The sequence below is a fragment of the Amblyomma americanum genome, chromosome 1 (assembly GCF_052857255.1).
Source record: "Amblyomma americanum isolate KBUSLIRL-KWMA chromosome 1, ASM5285725v1, whole genome shotgun sequence".
Classification (NCBI taxonomy): domain Eukaryota; kingdom Metazoa; phylum Arthropoda; class Arachnida; order Ixodida; family Ixodidae; genus Amblyomma; species Amblyomma americanum.
Genome location: NC_135497.1, coordinates 527,734,152 through 527,754,079, shown reverse-complemented (window position 1 = coordinate 527,754,079; position 19,928 = coordinate 527,734,152). Strand labels below are relative to the sequence as shown.

Sequence of the window (19,928 nt, the reverse complement as noted above, 5' to 3'; positions counted from 1 at the left end):
CGCACACACAGTATGAATTGCTCATTGCCTGTTATGTCGGCAGTACCGTCAGCGATGATTCCATAAAATGGACTGTATCTGACGTCTTTAATTTTTTTGATGATGCTCCGCTGAATGCTGTGTGCCTTAATTTCCATGAGCTCATTCTGTATATCGCTGCTCAGCCACCTATCTCTCTGCTCCAGCCATTTCTTCAAAGCAGTCACGTCTTGCCATCATTCATCCAGCAGATCAAGGAGGTTTCCTTCATCCTTCGTTTGCCCTTGCAAAGCTTGACATGTGCGGCATAGGTAGCACACCGAACTCACTATTGCGCACAGTGCTTGCCTGGCTTCCTCCTGCTGTCTGCTTCTGTGTTGAGATAACAGCTACTCTACAAGCATTCCCTTTTCCCTCGACAGTTGGCGGCTTTCGGAAACGCAGTGAAATTGGCTCTATTCATGGTAATGAAATTTTTCAATAGGCTTTTTCCAGTTACTGAATTCTTTGTGAATAAAGCGCAGTTCTTGAAGGCTATTTGACACAAGCGGCAAAACACGACGTCACGTTTGTAGTCGTACGACAGCCACGTGAATTTCTCAAACCATGCATATTTACAGGACCTTCCAGCCCGGTTGCTTGGAAATTTGTAGCTCTTTGGCGGCAGTGATTGAATATACTGGGGCATGTCATCATGACTTGCGATTTCCAGTGTAGCGCAGGCGCCGGAATTTGAGGTTACCAAGAGGGGCTCTTCACCTGGTGCCACCGTTGCTGGGATCTCTGTGTGATAAAAGGGATTCTTAACACTGCATGGATCCTTATTCACAGGTACTGCAATCTACAAGGGATTTTAGCAGGGTGTGATTATAACAAAGCACAAAAATAATCGCAGGCAACAGAACAAAATACTTTGCCTGGTCACTACAACAAATGTAATTTTTCAATGCAATGCACTGTAAATTAGGCAAAAAATGCACTGCAAAAAAGCAAAAAAAAGCATATATCAGCTTTTGTGCCGTCAGCAGAGACTGGCGGTAAACAAAGAAAGGGAAGGTTGAGTTGCTGTCGCATTATATAAGTTATTCTAGTCAGTTACTGTCCTGGGAAAAAATATTTGAAACAATTATTTTTTACACAGAATGGTGTCATAGTGGATGCCTCTGCCTTGTGGAATATCTGGAAGAAATTGTAATTATATTAGAGATGTTAATGTTGTAGTGTCCATTTACAATCTGATATATAAATTTTAGAAGGGAAACTCAATTACGCTGGAGTAGTTGTTTTAAGTTTGCTCATTTTAAAAGTTCTGTTACTAACGTGCGGGAGAAATTATTGTATGTAAAGTGAACTGCATTTGCACAAGTTCAAGCTTTTTTATGTTAGTTTGTTTAAAAGGGTCCCAGATAATTGCCGCGTAATCGAGTACCAGAAGTATGATTATTATATGCAAGTAAACAGACATTGATTGTGGACAGCTTTAAGGCTCTTCTGAGAAAAAACAATTTAGGGCAGGACTTGTTAGTTTATCAATGTGCAGATTCCATTTGAACTTGTTAGTTATTCACAAACCAAGGTATTTGTATTCTGTTACTTCAGAAAGAAAAATATTATCTGAGTAATTTAAATTAAGGTTATTCTTTTGTGAGTAATACACATACAAAGTTTTCTCAATTTACTGACATCTGCCAATCCTCACACCAGGCAACAACCTTCTGAAGTGCATTATTTAACAACAGTTGATCCCAGGGATTTTCTCTTTCTGAGTATAGGACACAGTCGTTTGCATATAATCGCTTTTTTACGGGAACCTCCTTAACAACATCATTGATATAGAGGAGGATAAGAGTTTCAAGAACCGATCCCTGGAGAAAGCCAGATTCAACGGAAAGTTTTTCTGAGTCTTGTGACTTGAAACTAACGAATTGCTTACTTGCAATTAGGTAATATGATATCCAGTTAATGAGCTGAAGATTTTTAAGAATTTTGTTTACTATTCCTTCTTTACTATCCCTTCAAAAAATAGTGAGAAGTGCAAAAATGCACAACGCGCAAAATGTTCATGAAAGGCACATGAAGAGCAGGATGGAAACAAAATAATGCAAAAGCTTACCGTCAGTATTTGCTGCTGCTCCTATCGCATTGTCATCTGGTTGACTTTCATGAGAGGTGGGAGTTGTTTCCTGCTGCCAGCCCAAATAGAAATAGGAAGGGGCATTAGAAACACATTAATAATGAAAATGGTGACAAAAAATGTGACGCAATATGCGTTGTGAAACCTCTCTTTCAAGGCATAAACATTTCGGCCCAGGCATGAAGAAGTTGATCTTCTTTTGGGACCCAGACATCTTGCGAGGCAACGGAAGTGTAAATCTGCAGTTAAAAAATGTGCTGAAGAGGTGAGAGGTCATGGAAACTAGTCAGCCGACGTGGAATGTATGTAAATCATGAAAGCAGATCGTTTTAACAATGATGTCAAGAAATGTCATCTACTCTCTTGGCCCACATATTGTGCTAAGAGGCATGAGTTAACTTAGTGCGCTGCTGCAAATGGAACGCAACAAAATGAATGACACATAAGGTTTTTGTTTATTCCATAAGATTTGAATACGCAACCAGGGCATATGCATTTACGACGGGCAATTTATGATATTTGAATACGAAAGAACGACAGGTTACATTGGGTGATAAGGAAAGCAGGAAAGTGGCTTTCTTTAGGAAAAAGTAGAATTCCTTGGTTATTGCGGGGCTCTCATATTGTGAGAAAATGCTCTAAGGAAATTAGTTATATCATGAAAAGCTGTAGATTGAGAGCCACTTTCTGGACAAAATGCGACCAGTCAGATTTTGCTGCGGTGTATTTTTTTATTAACATACCTTTAGCAAAGTGCGTACAGCCATCGCTACCAGTTGCCGCGTAACACCGTCCGGTAATTCGTATCTGAAGACTGCACTGAACGGCCCGCACCTTCCGCGTTGAAACTATATTTGACATGCGCACTGACTGATGCAAGTGCAAGTAGTTCAAAAAGTGGGTTTCTGACCTCCAGATTGTTTGTAGGATGAATGGTCACTTGCTGCGTGCGTGCCAGGCGTTCCTAGTTGGTTTATTGAAGCTCTCATGCAGGGAAGAGAAGGCGACGGGGCGTCCGCGACTCGCAAGTGTGGATGTGAACTAAGCGGACCACAGCGTATCTTCGTTTCCACAGCATCGTCTAGGATAGTTACGAGGCTAGACTAATGGGAGAGTTTGTTTGGAAAACAAGCCCTGCGGAGAAGCTGTCATGCGGAGTTTCACTGTTTGTGCATTGCGCAGTGCATCTGCCAATGAGAGTCAGCAACCCATCTTTTTCGTTTCTGGGTAAAAACAAGAACAAAAGGGGGAGGGGGGGAGGAGTGGCGCCAGCTTTTGTGGGCGCCTGGTTGTAGACAGCCATGCGCTTGGGCCGAAGCGGCGAGCACTGTTGTTTCAGGCAAACCTCCTCAGCTATCCGGAAAGATCTATTCATGGGGACCACACAGGGTGTTGACCCTACTCGTGGTGGCTTGATGCGCTCTTCTAGGAACGAGAGATGCAGTTGAGTTTCTAGCAAAGAGGATTCTCCTTCCTGATTACTTTATTACTCATTCGAGTGCAATGGCTCGATCGGATCAATTCCGCAAAGCCGTTGTTAGATGTATAGAGAGTAGCCATAAGTGTTGTGCTAGGTCGTAGGATGTGTAGAAAGAGGTGCGAAGTCCTTTGATGCAAAAAGTAGCCAGAGCCTCTGGTGGTGTAGTTTTGTTTTACTTGCTTTACAGCACTTCTATCTAAGGCAAACAAGTTTGTTTTCTTGATGTAATGTAAAACGCAAAACATTGCAAAACGTATCCCTATTTATTACCACAAGTTGCAGTATTGGTCAAATGTTTAGGGGAACCCCCAAGGTGGAGTAGATTTGAGAAATTACTCCCATTTACAATTTGCAGTATATTTCCTGTTTGTCCAATCATCAAGCTCCTGCCCAGTGATGTCATATCCACTGCTAAAAACTGCCCCTGTATGGTGACACCGTCAGCACCATGAATTTGTTTTTGCGAGATAATTTAAATATTAAAACCAGAGTATACACGGTACGACCGATGCTAATAGCGTCACTATAACTCATTCTATGCAACGAACAGGCAAAACAATGCATTGATTATATGTTTCGAGGCCCCTTTAACACCCAGCAGGAGGTCCACTTGGAACAAGCACAAAGGACTCAAAACTGGCACCACTAACCGTCTCGAACCCAAGAGACGAGCTTTCCGGGTTGCCAGCAAACTAGACGCACTGAGAGCACTGACGTAAAGTGGCCAGTCTACTGATGGCTCTGTTTAAATGCCAAACCAGGCCTGCTTTCCAGTCATGCTAGTCATGTTTCGATATCCACCATGTTGATTGGGCGAAAATTTGGAGCTGTGCAGATTGTTGCGTCACTTGTGGCAGTCAGATGAATTGCCAAGGTTGTTCCAAACATGGTAGGATTGCAGATCTCGTGGGTGGTGCTGCCATGTGTTAGCCTTTGGTACTTTGAACGTGGTTATCATAATTAGAAAGGTCGAAGAATGGTAGGCCAAAAGGAGCTGCCAGCCTAGCACTGCCATTTCAACTCCTGTACACGACAATGTCTGATGACTGTGCTGCTCTGCACGGGATTCTCTTGGTGATTTGACAGCACTCGTCAGCCTTTGCTTAATTTTTACTCACTGGTTAAGACGTTGCAGCAGGGATATTGGGTGGCAGACATTAAACAATCTTTCTTTTATAGATATTGTTCATGCTGTGTGATTGCGGCAGTATGTGCTCTTTACTTTCCCATGTTCATGTAAGCCACCAATGTGGCTCAGTGGTTATGGTGCTCAGCTGCTGACCTGAAAGACACGGGTGTGATCCTGGCTGCGCCGGTCTCATTTCTTAGAGGCCCGTGTACGGTGTGATTTCAGTGCACGTTAAAGAACCCTAGGTAGTCGAAATTAACCAGAGCCCTCCACTACGTTGTCTTTCATAGCCTGAGTCGCTTTGGGATGCTAGACCCCATAAACAAAACAAAACCATGTTGATGTGCTTGTGTGCCATAATATCTTGTTGAAGGGTTAAAACTCCTGATGCCATTTTTTGGAGTTAATCCTATTGCCCATGCTAGTCGCTGCTGAGCAGTTCTGGTCTTTGGGCTGAGAGGAGACCCTGACTAAGGGGGGGATGCTTGTCTGTTTCAGAGTTCAACATCGAGGCGAAGCGGCGAGCGTTTGATCGGCAGTGGCTCATGTGCCAGGTGTGCCTGACATCCAAGCTGGGTACACAGTTTGAGCTGGTGATTGGATGCAATCACCCGTTTTGCCGTCAGTGCCTGTGTGAGTTCGTGCGCATTCAGATCGAGAGTGGCTGTGCCAGCCAGGTGCGCTGCCCGCAAGAGGGGTGCGACACCCGCTTTGTGCCGACGCAGGTACGGAGCAGCGTAAAGCCCTGCCGCATCTGTTACCACTGGTTTTTGAGGAGAACCTCGTTAATTAGAAGCAGAACAAGAAAGGCAGACACTCTACAGAACTTTGAGGCCTTCTTGACCACATTCTTAAAGAAAATGTGATAGCGTTTGGAAGTTCGCCCATCCGGAAATATTAAAGGACCCCCAAATTTTGCATGGATTAGTGGGTGGTGGGTTAAGGTGAATAATGTGGGTTAGTGTGAATTAGTGGGTGAATTAAGCAGGATAAGTATGGATTAGGGGGCAGATTAAGGTGAAAGAGGGGTTGGGTGAGTATAACTCTATATCATAATTTAGTGGAAGCTGCTCTGCCCCGCCGCGGTGGCTCAGTGGTTAGGGCACTCGACTACTGATCCGGAGCTCCCGGGTTCGAACCCGACCGCGGCGGCTGCGTTTTTATGGAGGAAAAACGCTAAGGCGCCCGTGTACTGTGCGATGTCAGTGCACGTTAAAGATCCCCAGGTGGTCGAAATTATGCCGGAGCCCTCCACTACGGCACCTATTCTTCCTTTCTTCTTTCCCTCCCTCCTTTATCCCTTCCCTTACGGCGCGGTTCAGGTGTCCAAAGATATATGAGACAGATACTGCGTCATTTCCTTTCCCCAAAAAAACCAATTATTATTATTATTAAGCTGCTCAAACATTCTAGTCCTCAGATCTTCAAATTTAGTGGTGTTGATGACATCGCAATCCTCTCGTCCAATCGGGGAATTTCTTTCTGGAGAAACAGTTTCATTTTTGGTAACCGACAACCTAAATGCTATTGCCTTGAATGCTGTGGTCGATGGTCAACGGTCAACTCCTACAGCGAAAGCACATTTGAACTGTCATCATGTCACTGCCAGTTGCCCGAATTTTTGATGTCCACCGTACATGGTTGTGCATCTGTATCGATATTCAACTTTGGTAAAGCTCTTGGCCATTTGTTGGAACTTTCTTAGATCATTGGTGTGTGTGCGAGGCCAAAAACATCTGGTTAGTGGTTCTGCTGCGTATGTGCAGAGGAACGCAGCAGTGCTCCCAGTGGTGTACATGAAATAAACGATGTGCCGCTGTGGTGGCTCAGTGGTTATGTCGCTTGGCTGCTGACCCAAAAGACGCGGGTTCGATCCGGACTACGGCGGTCGAATTTCGATGGAGGCGAAATTCTAGAGGCTCGTGTACTGTGCGATGATAGTGCACGTTAAAGAACCCCAGGTGGTCGAAATTTCTGGAGCCCTTCACTACGGCATCCCTCATAGCCTGAGTTTTTTAAGATGTTAAACCCACATAAACCAAATCAATATAAAGATGTCTGTGTAGTCTGAGGTCATCTAACACTTTCGAATGGTGCTCAGCTGTTTGGGGGAACTGTGCAGTACTGTTGAGGGTCGCTCTGGCCGCTATAACACTACTGTGCTGCTTGCGCGTTGGTGTGTGAAGGACTAGAGAAAATGTCACGGTGTTAATGCGGGCTCGCAAGCTTATGAGTTGTGCAATGCTGTGTTACAAGCTGAAATCGAATGTTCCCGATTTTTGGGGAACTCTGCTATTCTTGCACACTCTGCTAGTCTTTGAATCAACCTAGCCAGTTTAAATTGCCGGCACGAATTATTCGATGAAATTTACATTACAGAGTATGGTACCGCAAAAATTTTATGGATTATTTGGGATTTCGAAAAATCGAGGTTTTACTATAGTTGAGAACTGTGCAGTCAGCTCCAAAAGTTTGAGAAACATGGGAGATATATTGAACCTGTATTTTCTTGCTGCAGTCTAGTACCCTTGTCAGATATATATTATTGGCACTAGTCTGTAGGATGAATACTGTATAAACTCGTGTAAGGGCCGCACTTTTTTTTCCAAATTTGAGGGCCAATTTTCGGGGTGCGGCTAATACACGCGATGTGGGAAAATTTTTTTTTTAAGTAGGAACATACCAATCAGGGAATGAGCGACATTTATTCTATGTTCATCACTCGCGGAGCATTCAAACTCCCAGCTGGAGCGCAGCATGTCCGCTGTCAACACGTAGCTGTTGTTCCGCGCTTTTATCACTCAGCAGAGCAGCTCTCATTCCAGTTGTGGAAGCTTGCACGGCTTGCCTCGGAAAGCACGCTTTTTGCAGCTTGTGTTCCTCAATGCATCCTTTTGGTTGCACCATCGCTGGATGCTGCTCTCGGCCACGTCGAATTTCCTGCCTGCCGCATGCTTGCAGTGTTCGCAAACTCCCAGCTGTGTAGCTGTTGAGCTGCTTGCGCGTCGTGTTAAAAGTGCAACGCTCGGCGGCCGCGCGCAAAAGCCACAATTACAGTGAACTAACATGCTACTGACACTACCACAACTCCCGTGCCTTTTACAACCACAAAAGATGCACAAAAGGCTAGAGCTGGTGATACTGATGCCGATATGGATAGTGGGAGCTCGCGGCGGAGGAAGTTGACGATGATGATGATGAGCCGCAGATTCGGGCAGCATCTGTGGACGGAAATTTGAAGCTCCTGTGCGCATGTGTCGCCTCCGCAATCAAGCGCACGTTTGCTCGCAGCCGGAGCTGATCGCGAAGGCCACGGCGCATGCATTTTGAAGGCTATTCCTACGCGGATCAAGTTTGGGTGCGGCCCTTACAGGGATATTATTTTATTTTACTATTTCCTTGGGGAAACAGGGTGCGCCCATACACGGGTGCTGCCGTTACATGAGTTTATACGGTAATTGGCTCCTATTTTATTGGATATAAGTGACCTTTGCAATTGGATGAGTTTGCAGGACTTATTTGCTTTATTTTGAATTTGATTCCAATATATTTGCTTTCCACGCCTATCAGCAAGAAAAACAAACTTTGTGCAGTGATAACTTGTACAGCACTGAAGGCTGAAGTTCTTCTTTCCTCTGGTTTATGACAAAGCTGTTGATCTTTGATAACTCTTAAAGGTCTGAAAAGGGCTGTAATAACGTTGCGGTATGTCTGTGATGTTAAAGGATGGAAGTTCACGAATGTCCTTCAGCAAGAATTTTTAATGTGTTTTGTGGAAGCTGAGTTGTCTGTAGTTAAAATTTGAATCTCAGTGTCTTCGCGCCGCTTCCTCTCTCGTCACTTTTTGCATGCTGAAAGGCTGGCACTCCTCTGCCAGCCCCACTGCTGGGGGCCGAACTTCCTGACCCGCCGAAGCTTTGCTGCCTATTGGCTGCAGCCATTGTAGCTGCCTGGCTTCTGAAAGAATCAAACCAATAGCCATCTCTGAACTGGTATGCGCAGGAGTGGTGCGACGGACGAGGGTGCGAGCATGAAATAGTCGCCGGAAAGGGCTCGCAAACTTTTGTGTGTGATTATGGGTTCTCTGCTGCATGTGAAGTGTATTTGGCTCAGGTGTTCATGACAACGCCATGCAGACGTGATTGCAAGTTGATGTGCTCTTCTTGGAAGGTATTTCAAAGCCCCTTTAAGCACACCTTATGCTGTCACAAAGAGCTGTTACTGACTTGCCTACACTGAATTCTCGTAGAGAGGCTACCCGGACACAGCAGTAGTGCTCAACTTAAGCGGTGGCCTAGTGGTTCGAGCATCTGCCTTGCATGTGGGAGGTGCGGGATTCGATCCCCAGTGCCGCTGGGTACCCACCAGTTATACAGGGCGCACACGCTTTTCCCTGGCCTGGTGCTCGAATTATTTGGGGTGAAATGCTTGGGAAAATGGTCTCTGACCCCAGCTTGTGCCAAGGCGCTGTATGGCCAAAGCTGCCCTTGCATCATAAGCATTCATCATCAGCATCAGTAGTAATGCTCACCTGTCATTCACCTGTTAAGGTGGGGTGAGACTGAAAATGGTTTTTAAAAATTTGGCTGTACGGCAGTTGTAATAAAAGCTATGGCTATAAAATTTGCAAGGAGCCTTGAATATAGACAGCTTGCATTGGAGCTCAAAACTAGACTAAACTTTTGTATATTCTTATTTTAGTTTTTAATACTTTTCTACTACAGTAAAAGCTCGTTAATTCGACACTGACGGGACCGCAAAAAATTGTCGAATTAACCGAATGTCAAAATATCGAATGAACCACAAAAAACATGAAATTTGCCCCAGCATGACATACCTTTATTTGGCAAAGAAGTTTGTTATCGTCGTCTGCTTTTTCGGGCGAATTTGAGCGGCTACAATAGCTCTAACAGCTGCCAGATGCTCCGCGGCATGCGAACCATCCGGAATTTGTTCACAGAAGTCTTCCAGCACGGACAAGGCTTCTGCGGCTTCTTTCACCGTGCGCTTCGGCGTTTGGGGCAGGTGCTCACAAACGTCATCTTCCGACGAATCGTCGTTGTCGGCGCCTGTCACTTCTTGGATGATTTCGTCCTCGGTCAGCTGACCGGCAATGGCGACACCATCATCGATGGACACGGAATCCGCGAGCCGCACGGCAGGAGGCAAAACGCTGTCGAAACAGCTGTCGTCTTCTGTGGTTGCGTCAGCTGCTGCTGTCGGCAGTTCCCCCACACCGCAGTTCGGTTGCACAAAACCGCTGTGCCAAAAGCAGTTCGCAATAACTGCTGTAGGCGTGTTGGCCCATTCGTGCGCCCATTCGTGCGCCAAAACGAGACTTGCTGAAGATAGGGTTAACACGACGACTGAGCACGACTGCAAGAGGCAACGAAGCACAAAGAAAGACACCGGGCGCTTCGGCCACTGCTAACCTTGCTTCCCTCGCCCTCTCTCGCACTGCTGATGACGATGACCGTACGGATGGCCTACGCTACATTTTTTTTTTCCAACTTTACAGTAGCCCCGCTCTTGGCGGGCCGTGGAACTAGGTCGAATTAACCGATGGGCGGTAAATTTTGTCCGAATTAACGAGAGTTTTGCCCCATAGACTCCTATATATAATTGTAGGGACGATGCGTGCAGGTCGAATTATCAGATTGTCCGAATTAACGGGGGTCGAGTTAACGAGCTTTCACTGTAATGTACCCTTTTCTTGAAATCTGTATGCAGAGTGTTAAATTTTTTAAAACAGGAGGAGCTGATGCTTTGCACAACTGGTACCAAAATTATGCGCTTCAAACAAAAACTAGTTTTGTCGCTTTTCTTTTTCCATGCAATAAAATTGCCACCCATGAATGATTTTTTTAGTCAGAAAAATACAAAGCCGCCGCGGTGGCTAAGTGGTTATGGTGCTCGGCAGCTGGCCCGAAAGACGCGGGTTCGATCCCGGCCGCGGCGGTCGAATTTCGATGGAGGCGAAATTCTAGAGGCCCGTGTACTGTGCGATGTCAGTGCACGTTAAAGAACCCCTGGTGGTCAAAATTTCCGGAGCCCTTCACTACAGCGTCTCTTATAGCCTGAGTCGCTTTGGGACGTTAAACCCTCATAAACCAAACCAACCAACCAGAAAAATACATATGAACTGAGGCTTCTGACTCTACCAGTTATGTAAACAGCTTTGAATAACATCTTTGAAAAATTTTGTTTGCTTATGCCTTACCTTCCCCGAAAAAAACCCGACAAAAATGTTGTTTTGAGAAAACTTCAATAAAGTCACTGAAAATTGTCTTATTCGTCGAAACTTCCCTTGACTGAAGAGCTACAGGCTTAGTGTGGCATAAAGATGCACTATGAAGGAGGCCAAATTCCAAACCAAAACTTATATTTCTGATGAAAAATTTCGGAGCAATTAATTTCTGCACGTATCCCTAACAAAAAGGCACGTCAAGATGCATCCACTTTTCCGGTCAGTGCGATGACGAAAAAGGACCAAAAAATTATTTTTCAAATCCTGAATACCACAGTGTAATATATTTTTTGAAAGATAGACGTTCTCTATCAGGCGACCGCAATACCTCAAAATTGAATTTTTTGACACACATTGTCTCGCCCCACCTTAAGTGCTGCATATCATTTCCTGCATTGCATTCTGTAATGTCTTCTGTGCTGTCTGTTTGCATGCATTTCTGCTTGACTTTATTCTTGTCTTTAGTTAGGATGGACAGGCACTACTAAAGTAATGCTATAAAATTTAGTTAATGCATCTAAATTAGCATAGTATAAAAAAGGCTATGAAGTGTACCAGCAACATTATTCACAAAAGCGCAGGAAACATGGACAAAAAGGGAGAATAGAAAACAAGTGCTTGTTTTGTTCTCTCTCCTTTTGTCTGCGTTTCCTGCGCTGTTGTGAACAATGAATATGTACGAACTCACCAAACTTTTTTCACTTACCAGGAACATCGCTTTGCAATTTCGCATCATTTGCGTGGAGAATGCTGCAGCTTATATTTACTGAGCGTCTTTGCTCTTTTTTTGCAGACGTTGCTTTTTACCATGGAACATAAAAATAGGTCATTGCACACTAGTTTAAAATCACATTAAAGGGGCTGTGACGTGGTCGCTTGACATATTGCAGTTTTGTATTCAGTAAATAATACCGTCGGAGCTTATTTTATTTATAAAGTTTGAGCGCCCTAGACAAATTCTTTATTCTGAACTAAGCGACTGAAATTGAGGTCAAATGCCTTGTTGAAATGCTTTGTGACGTCATGAAGTCTCACTGGCCACTGCGTCATCCTTGGTATCGGCTGCGATAAGGTGCCTACACATAGCATGGAACACATTGCCTGCACATTGCATGAACAGTGCTCGCACTTTTACCTATAAATGCAGCCTTGCATACAAGCCATCATGAGTCATAATGCCTACTGGGCAGGTTTGCCTCGCAGACTGTCTTGCAGTGAAAATCTCGTTCTTGCTCCACATCCACTTTTGGTGCAACCACTGGTATCTGCAACGGCAGCGATTCATTTGAAATATTCTGAGGAACCCTCGGGCAAGAAGACTGCATGTGACGACCTGCTATTTGAGGAACTCTTACACATTTTACGAGGCTTGACTAACATATGTAAACATAGCTAGCTTTTACTGCAATACGATGTTTACTGCATTGTACAGCTCAGTTTGCTGTCGTGTGCAGTGATGTACTGCAGCACCACTTAGCTGCATGTGGCTTAGTGAAGGGTATTGTTTTAGGCAAACCTTACCATGTTCCTCTTTTTCAATGTGCGAGCAAGTTTGCAAAAGGTTTGTGTGCATAAGCCTTCGCTTACTGTCTTTGATTGAGGTCACTTGCCTTGAACAGGGTGTGCATGAGCAGAGCCTACAAGATCAACTGCTGATGCTAAACAAAGCTCACAGCATTGGTAGCTGTTGGCTTTTTGTAAATGGCATTCCAGAAGCACGACATCACTGTCAACAATTGAGTTCATCCCTCTTCTGACCACAGTATTCTTCGCGTTCAGCAGTAGCCGCTGTCGTGGCCAAGTATGCAAACATGCATTACTAGGACCTGGTGGTGCGTTCAACTCCAGCTGCGGCCAGCATTTTTGTTTACTGCAGTTTTATTTTCTTCTGGAAGCTGAAGGCAGCTAAGCTATTTTGATAACCAATGAGGGAGGGGATACACGTTAACTAGCCGTGTACTGCCAACAAGTAGGGTTTTAATAAATTTTTCTGTGGCTGAACAGAACGTGTGGTACCATGACCAAGTGAGCGTAACATTACAGAGGAGAACATTATATATTAGCACACATGAATGATTATACTCCTATGTATTATGGAGTGAGAAGCAAGTATATACATTATGCTTTTGTCTGTGTAGTTATTCAGTACAGTACATGCATGATAACTTCAATTTTGTTGTATGTTTTATGCAGAAATATGCATGAACTTGGCTTGCTCATTTATATTCCTCATACCTGTATATGTGCTACAGTATTTCAAACTTCAAGGAACCAGAAATTTTTGTTTAAATTATTAGGAGTGTGCCTTAATGCAGTTGAACCCAGATATATCGAACTCTAAGGGAATCATGAAATAGTTCGATACATTGGTGGTAGTAGTAGTACGAGACATTATTTAGGCACAACACTTAGGCGCCTAAGACTTCGATGCCCTGCTTTACGAGCAGGCACTGTTCTAGCTGTTCTTCAGCTCCAAGCCAGTCCGGCCAGGTCCCGACTATATGGGAGGGGTGAGAAAGAAACCTGATTGCAGAGCAGCTGGGCAGGAGAATAAACAGTGGGAAAGGTTGGTATAAGGGGCAGGGCAGTTTGAACATGAAGGATCGTGATGGAATTTGTACAGATAAAGCCATGCAGGTGTGATCAGTGTGTTGAGTTGTATCTGTCGAAGGATGTGAGCCTCCTGCACAGAAAGACTAGGATGAGGGTCGGGGTAGAGTTCACGGTCGAGGCAGAGAGCATTGTAACACTCTTTGATGGTAGCGTGAAGGGAGAGTCAATGGTGCCTGGGTAAGAGTTTCACAAACGAGCTGGTTAGCCAGATCATTGCCGTCAATCCCAGAGTGCCCAGGGTTCCATCAGAGGAAGATAGGGCAAGGCTGCAGTGATGCAAGTGTGGCCTCGAGTTCCTTGGACAGATGTGGTAGGAGTGTTTTTGATTGAATGGCATGAATGGCTTCGTGGGGGTCATTGTAGATGGTAGTTAGGTACATGTGGGAGCGAATGAAAATGTTGAGTGGCATGAATGATGGAGAGCACCTCGAGCGAGAGGATGCTAGGGGGTTGTAGGAACAGGTTGCTAGTGTGAGCAACAGCGTTAGAAAGAAGAGGTTGACAGAGGACTTGGCTACTGGAGCCATGAGGAGCCATGTTAGAGGCATCTGTGTACGCTACTCCATGAGTATTGAAAGGGGACTATGATGAGAGGCAGCAGCATGTCGGCGGCCGGCATGCATCACTGGTGACATATTGGAGGGAACAGGAAGTATACGGAGGTTAGATGCCTTCGGAGGGGAGGGAATAGGAAGACTGGCCATATAGATGGGGGAATAGTAGCCTGGTTGAGAAGCCAGTGCCTGTGAGCTGTGCATGGGAGGCGAACCGCTTCCCCATCGCGGTGAAGTGAAAGGAGGCTGCGAAGAGGATGGAAGAAACCAGTGGCGTAAAGTTTATCGGTGGAGGTGGTTATGTGGAATGGAGAGCAGCCTTATAGAGGCCGTGGAGAGCGGTGGCGAGAGTGTTCATCTGGGTGTGGGCGAAGGAGACATACGGTTTGAAGTGAAGAAATTTGTTAAGAGCCAGCGCATGAGCCAGTTGACATGCATGCGCCTCTCGCAGGCCAGAAGGCCTGCTCGAAACCTGAAGTAGGTGAGTTAGAGAGACAGGTAGAAACAGCCGTATGGAGAGCCTGCGCGTTCTTGGCGGCATGCAGAGGCGTGTCAGAAATACGGCACTGACAAACTTTGGGGATGGTAAGGGAGATCAGTGAGGTGTGAGCTTTTTGATAGGCAGAATGGCTTAGAAGTGGTAGTTCGGACTTGTCGGGCACGGGTGAAAGGCCTGCCTGGTCAAGGAACGAGGAGATGAGATCGAGGCCACACAGTATGATGTCATCGGCATAAAAGAACTGATGAAAATTAGGAATGGATGAGAATTGAACAGTGAGGGGACCCATGGCATTATTAAAAATGGTGGGTGAAAGAATGACACGTTGAGGGGTACCCCGGGTGAGATGATGAGGTGTCGAGGTTAGGTCAGATCCTTGGAAACATGCCTTGCAGTTAGAAAGGAAAGCATGAACGTAGTTATACATGCTGGAGCCACAGTTGGTGTTAGAGAGGTAGCAAAGGATGGGATCGTGAGACACAGTCGAATGCCGTGCGGACATTGACTGTGACAAGGGCATGAATTTGAGAGCTGCCACAAGCGAAGAAAGTGTGCTGATGGATTAGAAAGAGGTCTTGGGCAGACACATGGGGACGAAAGTCAATGAGGGTGTGAGGAAGAAAGCTAGAAGCCTCCAAATGCCAGCCAAGCCTGGTGAGTGCCATACGCTCTATTATCTTGCCGACACAGGAAGTCAGAGAAATGGGGCGCAGATTGGTAACGGTGGGTGGCTTACCGGATTTAGGAGCGAGGGAGATGAGTATTGAAGTCCAGGATGAGGGTAGGGAACCTTCTTCCCAAGCAGTGGGAGATTATAGGGAGATTAGGTGCTTTTTGGCATTGTCAGGAAGGTTGCGGCGAACGGAATAAGTGATTGTCTTCACTGAAAGCAGATCGAGTGGCGTTAGCGAGGAGAGCCACCTCAAGTTTGCAAGGTGTGAAAGGGCCATAGAGCTCACTGTTCTTGGAGCCTGCATATGCAGGGTAAGAGGGAGAGACATCTGTACTTGATTTATAAAAGATGGCAATAGATAAGCTAACCTGCAACCTCTTGCAAGTAAGAACGTATTACACCCATGAAGAGAATCACTTCTTGCAGCGATGTGCCATCCCCCGACATGCTTTCAGCACACCGCTTGCAAGGCGTTGCTGGGTCTAACCTGCTTCGCATGGAAGGTGCTGCAGATGCTGCTTTGGAACTATCCACTGCCTATTATAAGATGTGTGGTTCTGTTAGCAGTGCACTATAAATAGAATAATTGGTTATTCCGCAACGTGTTCGGCAGCGAAGGACTCCTTGCGAGGGCCGCAGCTAGATTTAGCTCATTAGTTTGGCTTCACCGCAAGACAGTGATGTGGCATGGAGTGCAAGAGACTGAAGGCTACCCTCAAGTACACCGTATGTTCACCTCTGCATGTGGTTTCATAGCGCTAGCGCTGCCAGCAGGTGCCCAAGGACACGCAGCCTACCAATCTCTGCACGCGGAAAGTGATCGAAGAGCTGTATTAGTAGAATCCCCATTTCTGGGGACAAGAGGCATGGCAGTTAGACTTATGGTTTTCTTTCCTTTTTTTTCCTCTCTCCTGCTTGGCATAATAGTATTTGTGAAAGTGTTGCAATTTTCTTGATGTCTCACTTTTGTACTTTGTTCTGTTCCTTTATTTTATTTGTTTTACTCAGTCTCAGTCTGTCTCAGAAGACAGTATGACTGTCTTCAGTTATGTAGAAAATCAAAAATGCACTTGAAGAATTTGTTGCTTTCAAGGTGCAGTGTATTCTTCTTTTCCTTTTTCTCTGTATTACTCAGCAGAACCGTGTGTGAAAATTGGCACTACTTTCGTGATGTTTTATTTCTGTACATCTAAATATTAAATCTTTCAGCTCAGTACTATGAGTGCGGTATCACTTTTTGAGGATGTACTTGTTTGTTTCTTTTTCTTTTTACTTACTAGTGTTGATTTATGAATCAATAGTACATTTGTAAGCGTTGCAATGTGTGGTGTGCACTGCTTCTGCCGGCCCTCCCACAAGCACTGAGGTGCTTAGGTGCAGCAGAAAATATGTAAATGTTGCGCACAATAAAGCTTCTGTTCTATTCCATCCATCCATCCTAGAATGCTGCGTTCTCTAGAACCAGCCTGCTTGTATGCAAGCACATTGCTGTAGTTATCTCCTTCCCACAGCAATGAAGGTGCTGCATTCCAGCTCTTCGTTATCCGCAAGGGCTTGTTACTTTTATGGTGCACCACTGTGCAGAAAAAGTGCGCAGTGAAAATTCTGCTCTCACTGCAAACAGAATGACCTCCTTTTTATGCAGGTGACGTCGCTTGTTGGCAGGGACCTGGGCCTGCGATATGAGGAGAGCCTGTTCAATGCCTATTTGGACTCCCAGGATGACATGACCTACTGCCCCAGGCTCCCATGCCAGCGAGCAGTTGTGATGGACCCAGACGTGCCGACGGCAACCTGTGCCACCTGCCTGTTTTCCTTCTGTGTCCTCTGTCGCCAGCTCTATCACGGTGTCGAGCCATGCAAGCAACATCCTGGTGAGGGTCTGTCTGTCGGGGGGTAGTGACTGCCATGCCCTTTGGAAGGCAGGAACAGATATGTCGGGCCTGGTCTGTTGTTAGGTGTCTTCTCATTCACTGCAGCAGGGAAGCTCAAAACTATGTGGTTGTGTGGTGATCAGTGTTAACGGTTATCTGACTATACGTGAGTAACTTAATACAGACATCATTTGCTTAGCTCTCCCTCAGGCTGGACTTGGCTTGGCTTTGGCAGCTGCCTTGACATCTGCCCCCCTCCTTTTTTTTCCTTTTGTCAATGGTCCAGCCTCACGACGGGCTTCACAGTGTGACCAAACTTTGTCACGATGGGGGTATGACCCTTCTCTCCGGGTAGTGTGTTTGTACCCATGCTGGTTGATTGATCATTGTTACTTTTGTCTGCACTTCCTGGAGGTTTGTTTCACGGTGCAGATCAGTGCTTGGGACATGTTCTGCCAGTAGCATCCTTTCGGTGTCTGCACGATGACAGAATGGAGTTCGCCCGTATAGGAAACGACTGTGCCAGGTATCCACTTCTTGTCACTTTCCCATACTTTTACTCGCTCTCCTGAGTGTAATGCGGGGGCTGATCCACGTAGGTTTTCTGGCAGCTGTGCTCAATGCGTAGTTTGTTAGTCGCATCTAGAAAAACTTGGGCTAGAGCATGTTGTCGATTATTGGAACTGGTGTTCTGGTTCATCTGCTGTGCAGCCTCAATGTGGGTGAACCTACCTCTTCATTTCTAGGTGTGTTTCTTAGGTTCAGTAGAGCCATTTGTATGTCTGTTCCATCTTCAGTGCGTTTCCGCTGCATTCCTTTTGTTGTTTGGACAGCTCATTTTGGCAGACCATTTGATTGGGTATACCTCGGACTTGCAGTTATGCTCTTGAATCCTTATAATAAACTCAACAGATCTCCAACCAAAACCTTTAATTTGAAACCCAACGTTTTGGAGCTGGCTCGGCTCCTTCTTCAGGGGGTCTTTACGCATGCATGAATGGGAGCAGAAGGTCAAAAGAACGAAAGCTGTGATGCGAAAGGCGCGGGGGAGGAAGGTAGGAGGCTAAGGTTGTGAGTCGCACCTCCCCACAGTCCGAAAACGTGACTCACAGCCTTAACCCCCCACCCCCTACCCTCCCTTCTTCATGCCTTTCGCATAACAGCTTTCGTTCCTCCTGCTCCCCTCTATGCATATTTAAAGACACTAGCTACTGCCCCCAGTCACCTCTGAAGGAGCCGAGCCGGCTCCAGAACGTTGGGTTTCAAATTAAAGGTTTTGCTTGGAGATCTGTTAGAGTTTATTATAAGGATTCAAACCCAACCAGACAGGTATATTTGTCAAAATGTTAGGTTTTCTTGCTTGAATCCTCAATCCTTGTGAAGTTCTTTAACTCTTCTGCTGCATAACGCGGCCCGTTGTTGGTTTCCAGTATTTTGGGAACTCCGTGAGTGGCAAACCATTGTCTTATGACGCTGATGACTTCTTTCGATGATTCACGAAGGAGGGTCTTAAAGTCTGATAACCTGTGTAGCTGTCTACAAGAACAACACAGGTTTGGCCTTCAAAGCTGAAGAGGTCTGATGCAACTTTTTCGCAAGGAAGGCTTGGTATTTCCTTCATGAGGAGTGGCTCATGAGGTGGCTTCTTGTCACTACTTTGGCATGGTGGGCACCTTTCTCCATGGTTCTTTGTATCAGCAATCACACAAAGCCAGTGTACTGTTTCTATACTTCCGCTGGGTCTCTGTCTTAGAGGTTGAGGCAAAAGCAATGGGCTTTCCTTTTTTCAGCAGAACTGCTCCCAAAGCCTTAGAACTGACGTCAAGTGTCATAACCCCATTGATGTTGTAGTATGCCAGCATTGGCGCAGTTTTCAGGGATGGCTTGATTTGTCCGTGCCTTGCTCTGCTCATGTGTACACAGGTACTCGATGTCCTTGGTTACTGTCTTTTCTGCTAGGTTGGGTATGAATTTCTGGAGATACTGGATTATTCCTAGTAGCCTCTGCAGTTCAGTTTATTGCCTCGTTCTTCGAGCTGGTCAATAGCAGCTACTTTTTTTGGTAAATATTGAGTCCATCTGCAGGTATTTTGTGGCCTAGAAACTTTACAGCTGTCTTGTCAAAAACACATTTGTCTTTGTTGAGTGTTGAGTTTTGCACCTGCTTCATGCACTGCGCCCATGACCCTTTCAGTGTATTTTTGAAGTTGTTCACTGGTTTCTGTTTACACAAAAATGGCATACATTGAGTTGACTGTATTGGGTATGCCTTCAGAGATTCCAGTGATAACTTTCTGGAACACCTCAGGTGCTGTAGCAATTCCAAACAGCACTTTATTGAAGCAGTGCATACCTCATAGCGGACTGAACGCAAGGTTCTTCTTGATGCCCTCTGAGACCTTCATTTGCTGGAATCCTTTCGTAATAGGGTATTCTGATAGGGTAAACCGCATGGCTCCTTTGATGTGTGCAACGATTTCTTCCAGTGTGTTTAGCAGATGATTTCTTCTTAGTAGCACTCTAGTTCTACTGGATCGATGCATAGTCTTAGCTTTCCTCACTGTTTGACCACAAACATTTCAGTGCTAAAAGTTGTTGGCTTTGTGATTTTTTCAATGAGTTCCTTTTGTTCCATGCTTGTAAGTCGCCATGGTGGCTCAATGGTTATGGCGCACGGCTGCTGACCCGAAAGATGTGGGTTCGGTCCCGGCCACAGCAGTTGAAATTCAGGAGGCTTGTGTACTGT

At 45.5% G+C, this 19,928-nt stretch overlaps 1 protein-coding gene across 1 annotated transcript in view; it reads left to right on the top strand.

Annotated features, from left to right (window-relative positions):
* Positions 1-19,928, top strand: part of LOC144107464 (E3 ubiquitin-protein ligase RNF14-like) — a 72,191-nt gene that overhangs the window by 38,200 nt on the left and 14,063 nt on the right. The window contains exons 6-7 of the mRNA XM_077640480.1: positions 5,221-5,447; positions 16,954-17,182. Coding sequence (XP_077496606.1) covers positions 5,221-5,447; positions 16,954-17,182 — 456 coding nt within the window. The remainder of the gene's footprint in view (positions 1-5,220; positions 5,448-16,953; positions 17,183-19,928) is intronic.